Genomic DNA, 20122 nt, shown 5'->3' on the forward strand with positions numbered 1-20122 from the left:
TACACAAACATATGCAAACAATCAGGAAAATAACATAATAATTCCTAAAAATAACACATAATTAAAGAAAAGACCTAATTTTGGGAATTCTTTTGGAGTAATTCGTATGAGGCAAAAATCACGTGCTCACAACTGTGACTGCTTTTGTACTACTAAACTTCTAGTTTATTGTGATACATGATGTAGTACAAATTGAAGAATAAGACGTGTAACTTCTCGCATACATATTATTTTACCCCATATAATTGTGGAAACATGAAGATTTTCAATCTTCTAATCATTTGTAGTCTCAATATGATAGCACTTTATATTAGTAAACTTCGGGTTTACTAAAACATACGTTTTGACCATAATCATATAATATGAATGACATATTTGTATATAAGCTCTTTGAGAGCCTTTATTTATTATCCACAATCAAATATTATTCGGACACTACTGGTGTTATGTGTCTTCTAGACAAACAGTTAGCTCTTTAGGAGTTTTTGATACATTTTGTACTATCAAATATTGCTCAGACACTTCTGGTATCATGAGAGAAAATCATAATCAAATAAAAAATATAAAGACAATTCTAAATTTATAAATTTCAGAAATTAAGAATTTCAGTATTTTTACCACCAACTTTGTGACAAATGTTTCCTTCAGGAAGAAACACCATTAACATCTGAATATTCTATATCGAAGCGGGAACCATAATCATTACATCCTTCAGGGAAAGATACATGAGTTGTTATTTTCTTCGGGGTAGTTAACAACAAACCATAATATATCAATGTGGTTATAATAGAAAGTATTCCACAAGAATCCTTTTGCCTTAGAATGAAAAATTATCAAAGATGTTTGACGTACAACATGTACGTGCGGCAATGATCTTTATGCCACAAAAATAATATTTATATCCTTTGTTATTCTACCTATTTTAGAAGTGAGTTGTGGTATTTCTTCATTCACTCCAGGGAATGAAAATGTGCTTCAAAAATAACTTTGAATAGCTCATTATTTTGTTTAAGCACCAAAAGACACTATTTCATAATTTTTTCCTGCTTCAGGAGAAAAATTCAATTGTTTTACTAATTCAAGAGCAAATTTAAAATATAAAATATTGAGTATATATTTTCTCAATCATATTACCTCTTTTGGAGGTGAATCGTAATATATTTACATCAAGAGCGTGTTTATATTTACAAGCTTTATTATTATTGTCACATTCACAGCAGAGAATGAATTAATATAATCAAAACTTCTCATCCTTTAGGAAATGGAACATAATTATCTGAACGTACATTAACCATATCAAATTGAGATGGCTTTGAACCTCTTTTAATATATTTGCTATTTCAGGAGCAAATCAAGGTATGTATGTAATATAGAGAATTTTTTTTTCTCTAAGTTATCTTTATTGTAACCATGGCAAGCCTAAATTACCACTTCTGGTGGTCATAGGAATATACCACTTCTGATGGTTGATAAAATTTAGTTACAATGGAACATACGAAACATAACCACTTCTGGTGGTTGTATATTTGTTGCAAACTCTACTGGAGTTTAAGTGGATCTAACAATTTTATCCACTTTGTAATCCTTTATTAAGATAATTAGGATGAAAATAAATTCCAGAATATGTACTGTATACGTAACACATAACCAAGCAAGTGAGGATAACGATATTAAACCAAATATAAGCAAAAGACTCAAATTACTTTACCCAAGGTTTAATATAAGCAAAAGACTCAAATTACTTTACCCAAATTTGGCCATTCCAGACGTAAGTGATATTTACATTACTACTGTCAAGAAGAAAAGCTCACCACCTCAAGGATATAATCTGCCTTACGATACTTGGAATGAACAAGATCTAACCATGGACATAGAGTGTCGCCTTATATCAGAGATGGACATTGAAATAGAAATTAAATTCGAAGTGCTCAAAATGGCAGAGTCTCATGCTGATAAGATAGATTGATACATTATTCAACTTCAAACTGATGTACATAATGAACTGAAATCTCCTCTATTTATAGAATAAATGAAGCAACTGCGAGACTTTTTAGGAAACAGCTGCGAGACTTTCGTTGAGCTGATTGTAAGGTGTCTGCATGAACTACTTGCAACCTGCTTGTTTAATAAGAAGCTGCTGCAAGTTATTTTATTGAATTGCTTGCAACCTACCTGCATCAGCTGCTTGGAGATAAATGAAATACCAAATGAATAATTATCTACCGTGGAGTAATAATGTCCATAATAATATTTTCATAACAAAACTCTTCTAGTTTTTGTCAATTCTTGTCAAATTTATCATGCTTGCCTACACTGCTACACACAGTCGGGGTGGTCTAGTTTTTTTTTTTTGTTTATATGCCACACTTTGTTTTTCACATGCACGTTTGGAAAAGACACTTGCTTAATGCTTTCTTCATTCATTTTACCAAAGAGATCAGACAAGTTGGCCGTCTGCATCAATAGTACTCCTTTCGTTTTAATTTATGTGAACTCATTTAATTGGACACAGAATTTAAGTAAAGAATTTTTTGGATTTGTAGTGTAAAATGAGGCATATATATTTTGTATGACTATAAATCATTGCATGAAGGAAAATTATTTCCAAATAAAAAAATAGGTCATTCTTTTTTGTACGGACTAAAAAGGAAATATGTTCACATGAATTGAAACGAAGGGAGTAACAAAGATCTGAAAGATTTGCAGTATTCCCTATAAATTGAGGCTTTTCTTCAGCACATTTTTTATCTCAATCGAAAACTTAGTCTTGATTATTCTCTTGTACTAGAAATAGTGTTGTAAATGATTGAGAGAGTATATGTTAGAAAACACTTTAGTGAACATCTTTAATTAAGATTGAGTATTGTAAGGCATTAATCTTCGTGATTGAATATTGGAAGGTTATTCTTTTTGAATATTTTCGGAATAACTAGATAATCTATTCAAACTTTCTACTTTCTTATGTATGCATTTTCATATAGTAGATTTACTCCTATTTACTTGTAGAAGTATGGCTAATTTTTCAAGTGATCACGTACATTTTGTGTCTCCTTTATTTTTAAGGACATGTTCTGACTAATTTTGGAATATATATGGAGTCCGATCTTTAGGTCTCGGTTGGAACGAAAAGAATAAGGTGGAAGGTTTTTTGGCCAAAAATCTTTTCAAAATTTGACTATGAACTTGGCCAACTTTTAACTTGAAATGCAGGATGCTAGCTGTGAATCTGTTTGGTTCATATTATTTCATTTATTTACTTTAAAATTGATTTTTGCACATGCTAATGAATACACAGTGTTTAATTTCCAAGGAAGCGTTCACTATTAATCAGGATTGAACATCTAGAAAAGAAAAGGACCCAAACTTCGACACTTTTTGGACAAACACGGAGTATGTATAAAGTGTTTCTAGTTATGGCCCTTGACCAATTGATAAATAATTTATCCATTCATAAGGAAAAAAACAAAAATAATAATTAAAATCATGGCACGATGATGCAATTTAATTAGCTGTAGTTTTTTTTCCAGATCATATGAGCATTTTCTAAGAATATACGTGAAAACTTGATCAATATCTAGAAGCAACAACGGAAACCGTGGAATAGTTAAAAGCGAAGAACAATCCAAACTAACAAACCAAATACATTAGATACCTTTTTGTCTTATATCAGCCTACTAAAACGACCAATCATTTAAACTATATATATATTAATTAATATAATACGTAACTATAACATGTTGACTAAGGCAATATTAATGGAATTGATTGATAATCACATAGCATCACTAAGGACAAAAAAGAAAAAAGATAATTAATTTTGTATTGAACTAATCACAATTGATAATATGAGAGGGATGGAGTATATATGTCAGAAGAAAAGGAAAGCCGGCCGGCTGCTATTAATTAAACTAGTATTAATTAGTTCTCTAATCTGGCTTCGCTTTCTGTCTCTCTAAATTCCCATTGCAGTGGAAGATCGATCGATATGATTGAGAATATAAATCTTCTGAAGCTCTTGTCTTAGCATGGACTTCTGCCGATTCTGATAAAATTAATCCGGGTATTTCTCTCTCCCTCTCTCACACACACACTAATGCAACACTTCAAGAACTACAAAGATACATACATGAAATGAAGCTCTTGAGATTTCTTAGTTCTTAATCAATTTCCACGTTACCTTATTATAAGATATTCATTCCCAGTGGATAGCTTTTGAAAAATTGTTAATATGGCTTTTAGTTTCCTAATATATACGATCGACTAGGCTTTAAATTTTGTTTATCCTAATATTAGTGGGAAAGAATGTAATATCCTGATATCCCGAAAGAAACATATATTGCTATGGAAGTTATAACTGGGAACGGAGAGCTAGATTGAAGGGTCTAGTCGTTAAACTTTTTTAACTTTCGTAGTTTACTTTTTCATCAGTGCCAGAGACTTACACATTTATTAGATCAACATTTTGATTAGATATATAATTTCAGAATAATATATGTGCAAAATCTTAAGTATCTTAGTTTAGGCTAAGACACGTTTTCATGTGATTCGATGACATCATCTTTTGTTACTAATGATTTATGACAAATAATAAGAGCTTTTTACCACCATCTACATTTTGTTGAAAAATAGTAGGTGCTTTTTTTTTGGTCTAAATTTGAAGTCTTATATTGATTTTTAAATGCTTAACCTTGAGATAAATGACATGAAACACTAATCTGTCTATTTTATTTTATGTGAACCTATTTGACCGGATATATAGTTTAAGAAAGAAAGAAAGACAATTGGAACTATAATCTTAAACAAACCATGAATAACATGTGTGACTATTGGATATAATGAGAAGTTTAAAGTTAAATCATTTATAAATATATAAATATCCTATTCTTCATGAAATATACTAAAAAGAAAATAGTATCATATAAAATGAATCGAGAACAAGAAGCTTTAGTCTGCCTATAATAACTACTCCATGTGTAGGAGAGTGTTAATTAAGGATTTAGGATGGTTTACCTCGGTTTTTTAAAAAAAAAAATATTCAAGGAATTTGTAGGCTTTTAGTCGTTTTTTTTTTCCTTTTCTTTTTTGTGATTTTTGACCGACGAACCACTTCTAGTTAAGGCATGCGCTAATGCTAATTAAAATGTAACCTTTAACCAAGCCTATACCAATATTTTCATTCCATTTAGTAGAATAATGTGAATTGTTATTTTACTTTTTACAGCATGACAAGACATTGGTCCTAACCTTCATTTAGTTTTTTCAGTTTACGTTATCTTTGAAATATTTCTAGTATAAAATATAGGTAATTTTTTTCTACAAACATTTAAATTCTATTACAACAACAACATACCTAGTATAATCTCATAAGTGGGGTCTGGGGAGAGTAGTGGGTAAGGGAGTAGGGGGTACGCAGACCTTACCCCTATGTTGCGGAGGCAGTGAGTCAAACATTTAAATTCTGTTGTTTTTCTGAATTCAAGTTGTTTGACATTATGACTGAATATGGTTGAGTAATGTGCGTAACTGGTAAAGTTGTTGCCATGTGACTAGGAGGTCACGGGTTTAAGCCGTGGAAACAGCCTCTTGCAGAAATGTAGGGTAAGGCTGCGTACAATAGGCCCTCATGATCCGGCCTTTCCCCGGACCCCGCGTATAGCGCGAGCTTAGTGCACCGGGCTGCCCTCATGGTTGAGTAATGTGCCTGTTTTCATGCACTTATGAAACCTTTTAATGTTTAAGTATTTTGATGATGTCCAATTGAATTTAAGCTTAGAACTGTGACTATACATTTGATAGGTGAGCTCTACAATGGCTGGAAATTACAGGTTTGAAATGGATCAAGATGACATAGTTAGGTCCTTGATCACATCTGTTGGTAGTTTCATTCAAGATAGACTTATTGATAAAGAACAAAGAACCTTGCATAAAGAACAATGTGCTGAGAGGTTAGCAGCTGAAGATGGGAACTCCGATAAAGACACAGAAGTTCGATACTCTGATCAAGCAGTTTTAGCCAATTTGGACTGGGGAATTGATGCCCTTGAAGAAGCAATCCACACATCAAACATTGAAACTAAGATGGCTAGACTAGACTATGCGGAAAAAATGCTGCAAGTTTGTGCAATGTTGGATTCTAATCAGAAAACTGCAGGGGTACCTAATTTCTATCTCTCTGCTTGGGCTCATTTAAACCTTTCTTACTTGTGGAAGTTGAGAAACAATGTTCACAATGCAGTACTTCATATACTGGAGATGTTTACTGTTGACCCTTTCTTCTCGCGGATAGATTTTGCACCTGAGCTATGGAAAAGTTTGTTTATTCCACACATGAGCTCCATCGTCGGGTGGTACTCAGAGGAGAGACATCGGATAGTGATGGATGTTATTCCTGATTCAAGTGACTTGTCTTTCACTATGGATTTTGATCATGATTTTAATGAATCTTTGATATTTTCTGTAAGGCCTGATCAAGCTGAGAAAATGCAGAAACTCGAGCAGCTTTATGGACAGTCATTGGATGAGAATACAAGGCTTTATGCAAAATACTATAAGGACTGTATGAACTATGATTCTGTTACTTCAAAGAAGGCAATTCCTCTGTTGCCAATCGCAGAGCCACCGATGACTCCATTGCATGAGGTATGCCGGTCAATTCCTGATTATGTCAAATTTGGCCCAATATTGCCTAAGAGTGCCGGGTTTACTCCTATTCTGAGAGTCAAGGAGAATGCAAATGGAGCCTCAAGGTCAGGTTCATTAACTTCTACATCACTGAATAAATTGTTAGTTCAATAACCACAGTTCTGTTGCACTGCCATTATGGCTTTCCATGTTTAAGAATTCGTTATGACTTATGAAAACTGTAAAAAGAGAATGTCAAAAAAACTTGTTTCTCTAATCCTTTGGATTTTAGCAGATTGAATATGACTTCTTCGTCGTCTGAGAATCAGGAGGACTCCACGACTAGGGATCCACTAGTTAGTTTTTTGTACCCTTAACTGACTACATACATCTTGTTACAATATGATTTTGCTCTAGTGTGTTTATTAAAGTAAAGTACTGCTCTTTCTTGTCATACTCAGAAAGGAATTCCTGAGGTGGATGAAGAAGATTATGACCCTGAGCCTCATGTATACACTACATCGAATAAAAGGAATCAAGAAAACAATTTATCCTATTGTAGTGGAGTGAATAAGGATGTAGAAGCCAGGTCCAAAGTCAAGCAAATTAATACAAACCAAAGACAATCTCCTAAGTCCTTCCCTTCAATGGACTTCCCTAAACTGGAGTCCCCTAAAGCTCCTTCACCAAAGGGAACCGATACCCCCTCGAAGAAAGGTGTACCTGTGTTACGCCTCTTGTCTGGACGTGTTAAGGACACTTCAAGTTCTATTTCTTTGCATTCATCCCAAGAGTTAAAAATTAGCTCAGCAGACTCGGATGACGAAAGGACAGTATGTTTCAGAACCCCAACTTATGCGATGTTTGTTTTAACATTTTTACAAATGGTTCCCAGACTTGAATCTATGTGACTGCTCTGATAGTTGTTTACACATGCAGGAGCAGCATGAAACTGCAGGGAAAAGAAATTCTCATAGGTGGAGCCTTAGTCAATCCTTAGAAAAAGGGTACGTCTCAGTACAAGTCACTTTCTAATATTGGAGGTGATCGGAATTTTAGGGATAATTACATTTTTGGGCCGCCTTAAAAAATAATAGCTGGTAAATATATGTGTTTTTTAAGTATAAATGTACATATAGTATACATAAATATACATATTATTTACATAATCAGTGTATACGTTTTGTATATTTGGGCTAGAGCCTGTAATTAATTTCGGCCGGGAGGACAAAAGTGAAAAAAAACCTTTTCTAAAAATCTCTGAAAACAATGGCAGCTCTCCGGATGGTAGTGATGAAGGAAGTCACAGCTGCATTTCTCTCCCATTGTCGGATAAGTCGACTGCTCCATCAAGGCCACCTAAAGATTTTGTCTGTCCGATAACTGGACAGATATTCAATGATCCCGTCACCCTTGAAACCGGTCAAACATATGAAAGGAAAGCCATCCAAGAATGGATGAATAGAGGCAATACAACATGCCCCATTACAAGGCAGTCTTTATCTGCATCTACTCTTCCTAAAACCAACTATGTCCTGAAGCGACTAATAACGTCTTGGAGAGAACAGCACCCTGACCTAGCACAGGAGTTTTCTTACTCTGAAACACCAAGAAGTTATTTAACCATTCCCTCTTCAAGAGAGAGGTCATCTGAATCTACTCCATCTCCAACATTTAATCATCCCAATCATAGGCGCATAGAGGAAATCATCGAACAAAGATCACGGAGATTTATGCGAGCAGCTGTATCTATGTCACCTACAAGTGTAATTTCTCAAGCAGCAACTGAAGCAATTATCAATGGCTTAAAACCTTATGTTTCATGTCTGTGCACTTCAGAGGACTTACAAGAATGTGAACATGCCATATTGACTATAGCAAAGATATGGGGTGACTCGAAACTTGAATCTCAAGGAGTTCACTCCTACTTATCTGCACCAACAATAGTGAACGGATTTGTAGAGGTATTATCAGCTTCCCAAAAGAGGGAAGTTTTAAGGACGGCAATTTATATTTTGTCCGAGCTATTATATGCAGAGGATAGAGTTGGTGAGATCCTCACAAGTGTGGACTCAGATTTTGAATGTCTAGCTACTTTATTAAAAGATGGTCTTGCTGAAGCAGCGGTTCTTATTTACCTACTCAGGCCATCATTCTCTCAACTTTCAGCTCATAATTTTGTACCCTCTCTTACTCAGATTATCTCAAACAGAAGTGAGGATTTTAGTGATTTTCAGTTCACAATAGGACCAAAGGATGCCGCTGTTGTGTTGCTCGAGCAAATTATTACTGGAGGAGGTGAGAGCGATCGATCATTCAATGCTATGCAGATTATATCAGGAAATGGTATTCTTGCCTTGCTCAAGTGCCTAGACCATGAAAATGGTAGAGAGTCCATTATATGCATACTTTTGTGCTGTATTCGGGCTGATAAGAGTTGCAGAAATACAATAGCTAGTAGAATTGAGTTCTCTCCTGTTCTTGAGTTAATTCACACAGGAAGCGATAGCGTGAAAGGCACATGCATAGAACTTCTTTATGAGTTAGTTTTGTTAAGCAGGTACTTAAAACAAACATGACTATTCTTTCAAATTTTTGTCTATAAAATCACCTTTTGACTTGCTTATTTACTACAGGCTTATCTGGTTTTCAAAATTGAAATTTAAATACGTATCTGATCTTTTGGGTTATATATTACCCTAAAATAATCCCTCTAGATTCTAACTCATGAAAAATGTTTGTTCTATTAATTGTACTCCAGGAGAACATTGTGCAACCAGATTCTGCAGATAATTAAGGATGAGGGAGCATTTAGTACAATGCACACTCTTCTTGTCTGTCTTCAAATGGCTTCAATGGAGCAGAAATCTACCATTGCTCCTCTTCTTTTACAGCTTGACCTTCTGGTCTGTTCCGGTTAATTTTGAAGTTCTTTTCAGCTACTCTATGTTGAACAAAATGAATAAGGAAAATTTGATTCAGGTTGAGCCTCGGCAAATGAGCATATACAGGGAAGAATCGATAGAGGCACTGATTGAAGCACTACACAAAAAGGACTTCCCCGCGTCTCAGCTCAGCGCTCTTGATGCCTTGTTATCTCTTTCCGGGCATCTAACTAACTCTGGTAAGTCCTTTCTTGAAGCTCGGCTACTCAAGATTGCGGGATTTAATCAGCGATATAATGCCACGATGAAAGAAGAGAGGCAAAAAGCAGGTGAAAATGACACCACCAATATAATGGTATGAAGTTCTTCAGATATTAGTTGTATTATGGTTTATTATTTTGTAATTTGTACAACTAGGAATCTTAACTAACACATGGTTTATAGGAAGAGGAAGAAAAAGCTCTGAGTTCTTGGGAAAATAGAACAGCTTTTGTTCTTTGCAACCATGAGAAAGGATTAATATTCAGAGCTTTAGAAGAATGCCTTAAGAGCACCTCAATGGAGATAGCAAAATCTTCCTTTATTGTAGCCACATGGCTAATTCACATGCTCTATAAATTTCCCGATACTGGAATTAGAGATGTTGCTCGTAAGTCTTTGCTTGAGCAATTTATACAGATGCTCCAGTCGACAAAGAATATCGAGGAGAAGATCTTGGCAGCTCTTGCTTTGCGAGGCTTTATTACTGATTTAGGTAAGGCTGGATTGTCTACTTAGGAAGTATGTAAACAGGATATTAAGATTTTATTCATAACTGGCAGTTGGTCTTTATGTTATAAGGTGCACTCAGCGAACTGGGAATATATGCCAAATGTTTGTGCAAAAGCTTGAGGAAACTTAAAAAGTACTCTATAGTGGTCAGTGACATAATGAAAACCTTGATGAACTTGCCATGTATTGATGCTGTAAGTGTTTTCTACACTAGTAAGTAGAATTAGTAGCTGCATAAGAAAATGTATCTTTTACAGGTCCTAATAGTTTGAACTGCAGGCAGAATTATGGTGCTATTCTGAATGTCCTGAGGTGGATGTGTCGATGAATGGAGAAGTTCTTTGTCTGCTCCACATAAGAGGTCGACTCATTAGCAGTCATTCCGATGGAACCATTAAGGTAAGGGCCATCCTAATAAGCAGCAGCAATTCCTTTTGTCTGCATTTTTTCCTTTTAAAATCTAACTTGTGGAGCTTTCTGTGTTCAGGTCTGGGAAACTGGAAAAAGAGCTCCTCGGTTAATTCATGAAACACGCGAGCACGCAAAGGCTGTTACATGCCTTTACGTTTCATCTTCATGTGATAAACTTTATAGTGGCTCATTGGACAGAACTATCCGGGTAAGCTCTCCTTCTGGCAATGAAATATGTGAAAAAGATATGACCCTATTACAATAAGTATAGAATAGGTACTGCTTAATCTGTATCTAGAAATATCACATGGATTCAAGACTATTCTGTATCGTACAAAATAGAAGAAGAAGTGATTAAGAAATGCTTAGTTCTTGCCAAAAGCAAATAACTTAGCCTTATAATCTTTCTCTATTAAAGGAAGCACCAGAGCTCAACAACGGATTTTAACAATACTATGCTGAAGAAACCTTTTGCAATAATCTCTAAGAACATATTATCTCAATTTGCTGATTTCTAATTTGACATCCTTTCCTGAGAAATCTTGCAGGTTTGGGCTATCAATCAAGAGGAAATCCACTGTCTTCAGGTTCATGATGTGAAAGAGCCGGTGCTTGAGTTGATAGCAAACACTCAATTTGCATGCTTCGCATCTCAAGCGACAGGAGTTAAGGTCAGCACTCTGGATTTCTTTTGAATCATATTGATGAGACTTTTGGCCTGGTACAAATGACTCACCAGACCTCAAACTCGGTAGGTTTATAATTGGTCAGGGGTTCCCAAGCATGTAAACTTCCAAAAAAATGTCAAGTGCCTCGCCATTATGGGCGATAAACTTTATTGCGGATGCACAGGTTATAGTATCCAGGTAATACTTTGTACTTTTCAGGGGTTGGTTATATAGCAACAAGAACAGAAAAACTAGCTCAATTTCACTGTTGATCTCACATTCTTGATTGAGACAAATGACATGACAGTGAAAGCAAAGATTGCCAATTTTGTTCAAGTTTAATAAGCACAACAAACTAATGGCAGGAAGTTGATTTAAGCTCTCAAACATCAACAACATTTTATGCTGGTGCCAAGAAGTTGTTGGGAAAACAGAATATCTATTCCCTCCAAGTTCAAAAAAATGTTGTGTTTGCTGGTGGTTCCTTAGTTGATGGAATATCCGGAAAGGTACACACATTTTCTCATTCATCACTAATTTATTCAACGTAAAAACATGTGAGGATGACATGATTTCTGTTTCTTCCCCAACAAACATGCTCGTAAAGGTATTTTCTCTCCCTAGCAAGGCAGTCATTGGATCACTTTCAATCTGTTCAGACATCCAACGATTAGCAGTAAACAACGATTTCATATTTTCCGCCACAAAATCTGGCACCATAGAGGTATGGCTGCAAGAAAGAGTTACAAAAATCACTTCCATTAAGATGAAAAGTGGTGGACAGTCTAAAATTACATCTTTAGCTGTGGATAAAGATGGAGAAATGATATTTGCTGGTTCTACAGATGGAAAAATTCAGGTTAAATGCACATCTCTTTAGATATATTTAAGGGCATTTCTATTGATTGCTAGTGACTCATAATGACATTGCTGATTGCAGGTTTGGCGTTTGGATTAAAAAAAAAAAGGAAAATTGCTTTGGTGCAGATCTACTTGGAACTGGAAAAGTGACAATTTTGTGTAATTTTGAATACCTTTTCTTAATTCTTTACATTCCATGTAATATTTCCTGTACCTAACTTTTACATATTTTACTAAATTGTAACAAGCAATGTAAAGAAAATTACCCAGAATCCACATAGTGTAATATATATACTAATAGATAAAAGGTTACATCAATAGGAACAAGATAACAAATAAAATGTAGAGGGTGAATTTTGCCAGAAATGAGCCCTCACTTTTTAGGGCCTATTTGGCCTTGAAAAACTCATTAAAAGAGGAGGTTCTTCGGCTTAAAGATCAAAATACTTGTTTATGTCGATTAATAATAAAAATTACTGTTGGTTACAATTTTGTTAAGTTCCCCATAACATATAATCCAAGATTCAGGATCTAGTTATCAAACTTTCTTTTTATAAGACATGAATGTGAGGAAAAACTCTTTATATGTGAAAATTAAAATACTAAACATAGATTCTGCTAAAGTAGACGACATTATGCGTAGTTGCTCTATTTCGTATTTTGATATGTGAACATGAAATTTGTGTTATGAATAACCAGCTTTACACTAAAGTTGAGAGGGCAACTAATTGCATCCGTTACATTTTGCATTAATTTAACAGCGTCGCTAATTTAAGGTTAATGAACAGTTGATCTACTCTTTGAACAAACTACAAACCAACTTTGGAGCTTGGACAATATGAAATTACCACCAATGGGTATTATGGAATGGATGAGACCTCTCTACTTAATCAGAGGTCTCGACTTCGTGCACAAAGAATGAAGAAAGTCCTAGTATGGAGCAATCCCCCGTATGTCTAAATTAATCGGGCCAGTGGGATTCTAGATACCAAATAAATATTAGAGGACAAACAAAGAAGAATATGGAAGTACAAGAGATACAATAATGTTTTCCTTTTCATTTCTCAATGTTTAATTACAAATATTATTATAATGGAGGAACCGTGCAATTACTGTTAGGAATGAAAAAAGTCAGGTGTCATGCGGAAGCTAGTTAAAGCAAACCTTCAACGATGATAAATCAGACAACAAAAGAGAAATCTATTAAAAGAGACACAAACATTTAATGTGGTTCGGTCAACTGACCTACGTCCATGGCGGAGATGAGCAATCCAGTATAATAAAGGAGAGTACAAAATATCGAGAGAACAACCTCACGAAGAGGCAAATACAAGTGATACACTAACACTTGCCCCGTAATGTTCTCCCCCTAAACACGACTCTCAAACCTCATATGGCTACATTGTGGATGTTACTGAATGAGAAGGAAGGATCCTCAATTTATAGAAGTCCAAACCTTTTCCTACAAGAAAAGGAACTAGCCAAATATGGAAGAATTATATTTTTCTTGTAGGAAAAGAAAAACCGAATTATGGTAAATATGTTGTCCTTTCTTTCATGAAATAGAAAAACCAATTATGGTAAGAAAATCTGGACAAACACCTAACAATTACCAGCATCTCCAAATAAAAAATTATAATCCCACTAGCCATCCAAATAAAAAATTATAATCCCACTAGCCATCTAAGGCATTATTCTCATTTCCTTCAGAGTAACACCTATCATGATGAGTTGTGACAATAGAAGTATCAGGTGAAATTTTTTGAACATCTCCTTCATACACAACATGGCGCATGTGACAAGTAAGACGTTTATAGCCATCCCAAAATTGGTCATTTCCCATTTGAGGGCTCACCATCCGCACCATTTCTCAATTCCTTGAGACTGTCGAATGGCCAAAATACAACATCCGCTTCAAACCACAGTTGAAGCCAAAAATCTGTATATACATATAAATTAAATAAAGAACATGATAAAGTCTACAGTATAGAGTAATCGTTATATAGAAGAAAAAAATATTTTTTCGAAAAAGAAAATGTATAATAAGGATCAACAACAACAACAACAAAAACAACAATAGCTGCAAATTAGAGTATTTTAATGAATATTTTGAGTACTAGTGATGAATATTAATTTATGGACTTACTTGGAGCAAGCAAGTACAAAATTAAGAGCTAAGCCATTTGTAAGGAAAACAACTATCCAAACGGTTTAATAATTGACAAAATGCTCCAGTAGTTGAAACTAAGCATACTTTGGGATTCTCAAATGTTGTCGTTGAAATATTATATTTGGTAACCAAATACCATAAAATGAAATAATGATTTTTGTCGCCCCCAAAAAAGTTATGAACATATCCTGGATAATTACTGTTGTAACATCCTGTTTTCTGGTTGTTATCTGCCTAATTCGAAATTTATTACTATTTTTTTTTTTCAAATAAAGAACATTGTAGTTAATTTATGTATTCGAATAGAAAAATACCAAAACCTAAAATACTTACTGTCCAGTGGGTATATAACTGAGTCCGCGCATCCCCGTATGTAGTTTTGGATGAACCTACAAAAGTAATAAAGAATTAAAAATAACCAGCCAATATATAAACACGTTAATATTTGGAGAACTTTTAAAGATTTTGTTGCTTTCTGGGTGATATTGATCACTGATATGATTCATTTCATATGATAAAAAATTAACACTACGATATTCATTTCTATGAGAAAGGGAAAATAATGCTACAAACTTACAATCCACCCGGCTTGTATCCTCTCGACTCCTCCTCTTTCAAGATATATAGTTGCAACACTGTATTTACCTGGTCCATTTACTTGTGGATTATACAAACTTATGGTAGCCGAGGCACCTAAAAATCTCCTTATCTTGGGAGGTGGTACAATGCTTATTCCTGCAAACTGAAACAATAATCTATAGCATTCATACATAACGCTATTCTATTTTTTTTTCTTTAATAGAAAATCTAGCTACTCTTAACTGTTGGGCTTTTTAAGCTTAAATTAGCTTAAAGAGGGTGAATGAGAAATGGAAGGAAAATGAAAAATTTGAGTTTTCCTCCTTGGCAAAGGGATATTATCCCATATTAGAGGAAGAAAAGACTTTTGCTGGGTTTATATACAATTGCTCTTCTTCTAGCTTGTAAAGATTTAAGAAGAAGGCAAGCCTCGCTATCGTCGCTCGGCTCGGCTTCGCCTTTTTCCCAGATTGTTTTAAATTTCCTGCAATATTTCAAACAGAAATATTCCCAACAGCCATATGGCTCTTTCTGAAAGGTTGCAAACGGCTTTGCCTTTTTCCCAAATTGTTTTAAATTTCCTGTAATATTTCAAACAGAAATATTCCCAACAGCCATATGGCTCTTTCTGAAAGGTTGCAAACCTTTTCAGGAACAGTTACTGGAAGTCTATAAATATGCTTTGAATCCCAGAATCTTTCCTTTCGAAATTTTCTGATATTCTTCTTCTGCATAAATTTTTCAGTGTGTTTTACAGCATTCGAGTGATTCGCTATTCATCGGCGTTTTTGGTACCAACACTCCGGTGAGATAAAACATTCTATTATGGGAGCTAATATCGTTGAGGATACTGCTCCAAAAAGTAAGAAGAGGAATAGGTCTTCTGGACAAACTAAGGAGCAGGACAAAAAGAAATTCAAAGGCACCTGCTACAATTATGGAAAAACTGGTCACAAAGCCCCTAATTGTCGTCTCTAGAAAAAGGATAAGAAGAAGGGACATACCAACATAGTGGAGAAGAATGATGACATTGATAATCTATGTGCAATGCTTTTGGAATGCAACCTAGTTAGAAATCTAAAGGAGTGGTGGATTGACTCTGGAGCCACTAGACATTTTTGTGTTGTCAAAGAAGCCTTTGCGACTTACTCTACTGTTGGTCTCGAAGAAGATCTTTCCATGGAAAATGCTGCAACAACCAAGATTGAAGGTTATGGGAAGATATTCCTAAAGATGACTTTCGGCAAGGTGTTAACGCTCAACAACGTTCTTCATGTTCCTACTATTAGGAAGAATTTAGTTTCTACTTCCTTACTTGTTAAGAATGGATTCTGTCACGACCCAAACTCGACTGTCGTGATGGTGTCTATTGTGGAACTAGGCCAGCCTCAACTCAAAAAAGCCAACACAACAACAATAAGTTTGAAAACATTAATGGAAGCTTTTAACATTTAAAGAAAACTATTTGAAACATAAGAAATTCCAAAATACGATACAACTGCCCAAAAACCGAGGTGTCACTGAGTGCATGAGCGTCTAGAGTAGAACATAGTCTATTATAATATCTAAAGGAACAAACTGAAATATATCTGGAGATAAAGAAGGAGAGTCAAGGCCCGCGAACACCGTGCAGATACCTTGATAATCTCCTAAAGCCTGAAGCCTCGACTAGCAACTACCACTAGGACCAAAAGTGCCCGAATCTGCACACAAGGTGTAGAGGGTAACATGAGTATACCAACTCAGTAAGTAACGAGTCCAAACTGTAGACTGAAAGGTAGTGACAAACCCAACCACAACAGATATAATAGAAATAACGTACAGAAACATAGGCATGCTTTCAGTTAAATAGAGAGCTCAAAGCAATAAGGTAAATACAAATCAGAACATTTTAAGGTATATAACTCAACTATCTCTACATGCCAATGCACAGACTGTATGAAATACATAATGTGCTCCCATTCTCAAGTTCTCAACCACTCGGTACTAAATATGACCATCCGGCCCAGGGAAATCCATTCTGGAAGATATACAACACTGACTGTAAGTCACCCAATACCGAGGAAAAAGGGCAATCCAACCTTGTGGAGAAATCCATCTCCAGGTACATATAAATGCTCAACTACTTAGTACCGTATATGGCCATCCGACCTAGGGAAATCCATCCCGGAACATACTCAACACTGACTATAAGTCACTCAGTACCGAGGAAAAGGGCAATCCAACCCTGTGGAGAAATCCATCTCCAAATATCATTACTTCCGAAAAATTCATGTCCAGGGAAATCCATCCCTCAATAATATCATCCGCGCTTATTAGAGGTGTGTTACAGGCTCCGGAGGGGCTCCTTCAGTCTAAGCGCTAGCACAATCAATATAACCACTGCGGTGTGCAGTCCGATCCCATAACTATCACTCATAACTAGGCTCTCGACTTCACTCAGTCATCAATCTCTCTAGTCTCACCCACGGGCTCACAATGTCATAAAACAAACCCGGACCAATGGTATGATGCATCGATAAATAACTGAGACTGGGATATGATATAAACATACATGAACATGACTAAGTACAGAATATTAATAAATATAATGAGATGACAGCAAGAAACAACCACTAAGGGTCCCAAAGATACCGGCATGAAGCCTAAACATGATATCTAGCATGATTTACAGTTAAATTACTTTATCACATGATTAAAACATGGATATCAACAGGATAGAGTCACTAATCGGTGCCATGGAATCACCTAGACGGTGCATGCCCGCATGCCCATCACTTGGCATGTGCATCACTTCAATATTAAACACATAACATGTAGTTCGGGGTTTCGAACCCTCAGATCAAAGTTTGAAAGCGTTACTTACCTCAAACCAAGCAAAATCCTACTCTGCAATGCCTTTGCCTCTCAAATCAGCCTCCAAACGTCCCGAATATAGCCACAAGCAATACAATATGATCAATATAGGCTAAAGGAATCAATTTCTCAAGAAAAATACCAAATTTAGCCAAAATCCCAAAATCGGCTCAAGCCCGGCCACCGGGCCCACGTCTCGAAATTCGATAAAAGTCATAAAATCCAATAACCCATTCGATTGCTACACCAACCATACTAGTTTCACTTAAATCCGACTTTGAATCGTCATTCAAATCCCAAAAATTCATTTTATGAAATCTCTACAATTTTCCCCAAATTTCCATCTCAAAGCACTAATTGGATGATGAAATCAATGATATATTCATGTATATTAGCCAAACCGGAGTCAGAATCACTTACTCTGATGAATTTCTTGAAAAACCCATGAGAAGTCGTCACAAACCGAGCTCCCAAAGTCCAAAATGTGAAATAAAACTTTAAGCCTCGCTTATATAGTACACTCTCTGAATCTCTATCGTGCGGTCTGCATAATTTTGCTGCGGTCGCACTCTGCCAATCTCTGCGGTTGTACCAAAATCGTGCGGCCGACTTCTTAGTCCTCCTCAACTGCGGTCTGCATAAATCTGTCGTGGCCGTACTCTTCTACTGTGGTCCGTACAATCCGGGTGTAGCTGCAATTCTCCTTTGCAGTCCGCACAATTCTGGTGCGGTCCGCACTTCCAAAAGCATCCGATCAATATTAGAGTGCCGAATCTTATCAAATCATGTCCGATTGACTTCAAATTTTTCACACAAGTGATAAATGGCACCACGAACCTACTCCAACTTCCGAAAATCCAATCTGACCCCGGTATCAAAATTTCCACTGCCGACCAAAATCGTCAAAATTTCAAGTTTCGCCAATTCAAGCCTAAACATACTACGGACCTCCAAATCACATTTCGGGCGTGTTTCTAAGTCCAAAATCACCTAACGGAGCTAACGGAACCATCAAAATACAAATCTAAGGTCGTTTACACATAAGTCAACATCCGGTCAACTTTTCTAACTTAAGCTTCCACATAAGAGACTAAGTATCTCAATTCACTCAAAAATCACTTCGAACCCAAACCAACTAACTCGGTAAGTCACAATACAACTGTAAAACACAAATGAAGCAGAAATGGGGGAACAACGCTACAACTCTTGAAACGACCGGTCGGGTCGTTTCATCCTCCCCTCTTAAACAAACGTTTGTCCTCAAACGGGTCTAGAAATATACCTGGAGCCATGAATAGGTGTGGATATCTGCTCCACATCTCTTGCTCGGTCTCCCAAGTAGCCTCCTCCATGGGCTAACCTCTTAGCTGCACTTTCACTGAAGCTATATCCTTTGACGTCAACTTTCAGACCTACCGCTTCAAAATAGCCACTGGCTCTACATCATGAGTTAAATCACCATCCAGCTGAACCGTGCTAAAATCCAAAACATGAGACGAATCACCGATATACTTCCGGAGCATAGAAACATGAAATACTGGATGCACGTTCGACAAGCTTGGTTGCAAAACAAGCTCGTATGCCACTTCCCCAATCCTCCGAAGTACCTCAAAAGGCCCAATGAACCCAGGGCTCAGCTTGCCCTTCTTCCCGAATCTCATAACACCCTTCATGGGTGAAACCTTCAGTAGAACCTTCTCCCCAATCATATAAGACATATCACGGACCTTCCTGTAAGCATAACTCTTTTGCCTTGGCTGCGCTGTACGAAACCGCTTTTGAATCACTTTTACCTTGTCCAAAACATTATGTACTAAGTTAGTACCCAATAGTCTAGCCTTTCCCGGCTCAAACCAACCCACCGGAGATCTATACCGCCTCCCATATAAAGCTTCATATGGAGCCATCTGAATACTCGACTGAAAACTGTTGTTGTAAGCAAACTTTGCGAGTGGCAGAAATTGGTCCCATGAACCACCAAAATCAATGACAGAAGCACGTAACATGTCCTCCAATATCTGAATAGTGCTCTTGGATTGCCGTCCGTCTGAGGATGAAATTTTGTGCTCAACTCAACCTGAGTGCCCAACTCTCACTGCACGGCCCTCCAAAACTGCGATGTAAACTACGTGCCTCTATCTGAAATGATGGAAACTGGCACCCCATGAAGGCGAATAATCTCTCTGATTCCGCAACCGGTCTGAAGAATAGGTAGTACATACATGAATGAAGTGCATGGACTTGGTCTGCCGATCCATAATCACCCAAATAGCATCAAACTTTCTCAAAGTCCGTGGGTG

General features: G+C 36.3%; 1 protein-coding gene across 4 annotated transcripts; it reads left to right on the plus strand.

Annotated features, from left to right (window-relative positions):
• Positions 1 to 3895: 3895 nt before the first annotated feature.
• LOC107776283 (putative E3 ubiquitin-protein ligase LIN-1) lies at positions 3896 to 12489 on the plus strand. Of its 4 annotated transcripts, none has more exons than XM_016596158.2 (17): positions 3896 to 4060; positions 5797 to 6746; positions 6917 to 6977; positions 7083 to 7454; positions 7561 to 7628; positions 7898 to 9181; positions 9383 to 9527; positions 9604 to 9861; positions 9951 to 10260; positions 10347 to 10471; positions 10557 to 10676; positions 10765 to 10896; positions 11237 to 11359; positions 11444 to 11554; positions 11722 to 11865; positions 11964 to 12215; positions 12297 to 12489. In XM_016596158.2, exons 2-17 carry the CDS (start codon positions 5809 to 5811, stop codon positions 12312 to 12314), a joined length of 4461 nt encoding a protein of 1486 aa, XP_016451644.2. In that variant the 5' UTR covers positions 3896 to 4060; positions 5797 to 5808; the 3' UTR covers positions 12315 to 12489. The 4 variants fall into 4 exon arrangements, with proteins under 4 accessions (XP_016451644.2, XP_016451645.2, XP_016451647.2 ...); XM_016596159.2 differs by having other exon boundaries at positions 3949 to 4060; positions 5826 to 6746; XM_016596161.2 differs by lacking the exon at positions 3896 to 4060 and having other exon boundaries at positions 6017 to 6153; positions 6236 to 6746.
• The last annotated feature ends 7633 nt before the right edge of the window (positions 12490 to 20122 follow it).

Source organism: Nicotiana tabacum, chromosome 16 (genome assembly GCF_000715075.1).
Source record: "Nicotiana tabacum cultivar K326 chromosome 16, ASM71507v2, whole genome shotgun sequence".
NCBI classification, from domain to species: Eukaryota; Viridiplantae; Streptophyta; class Magnoliopsida; order Solanales; family Solanaceae; genus Nicotiana; species Nicotiana tabacum.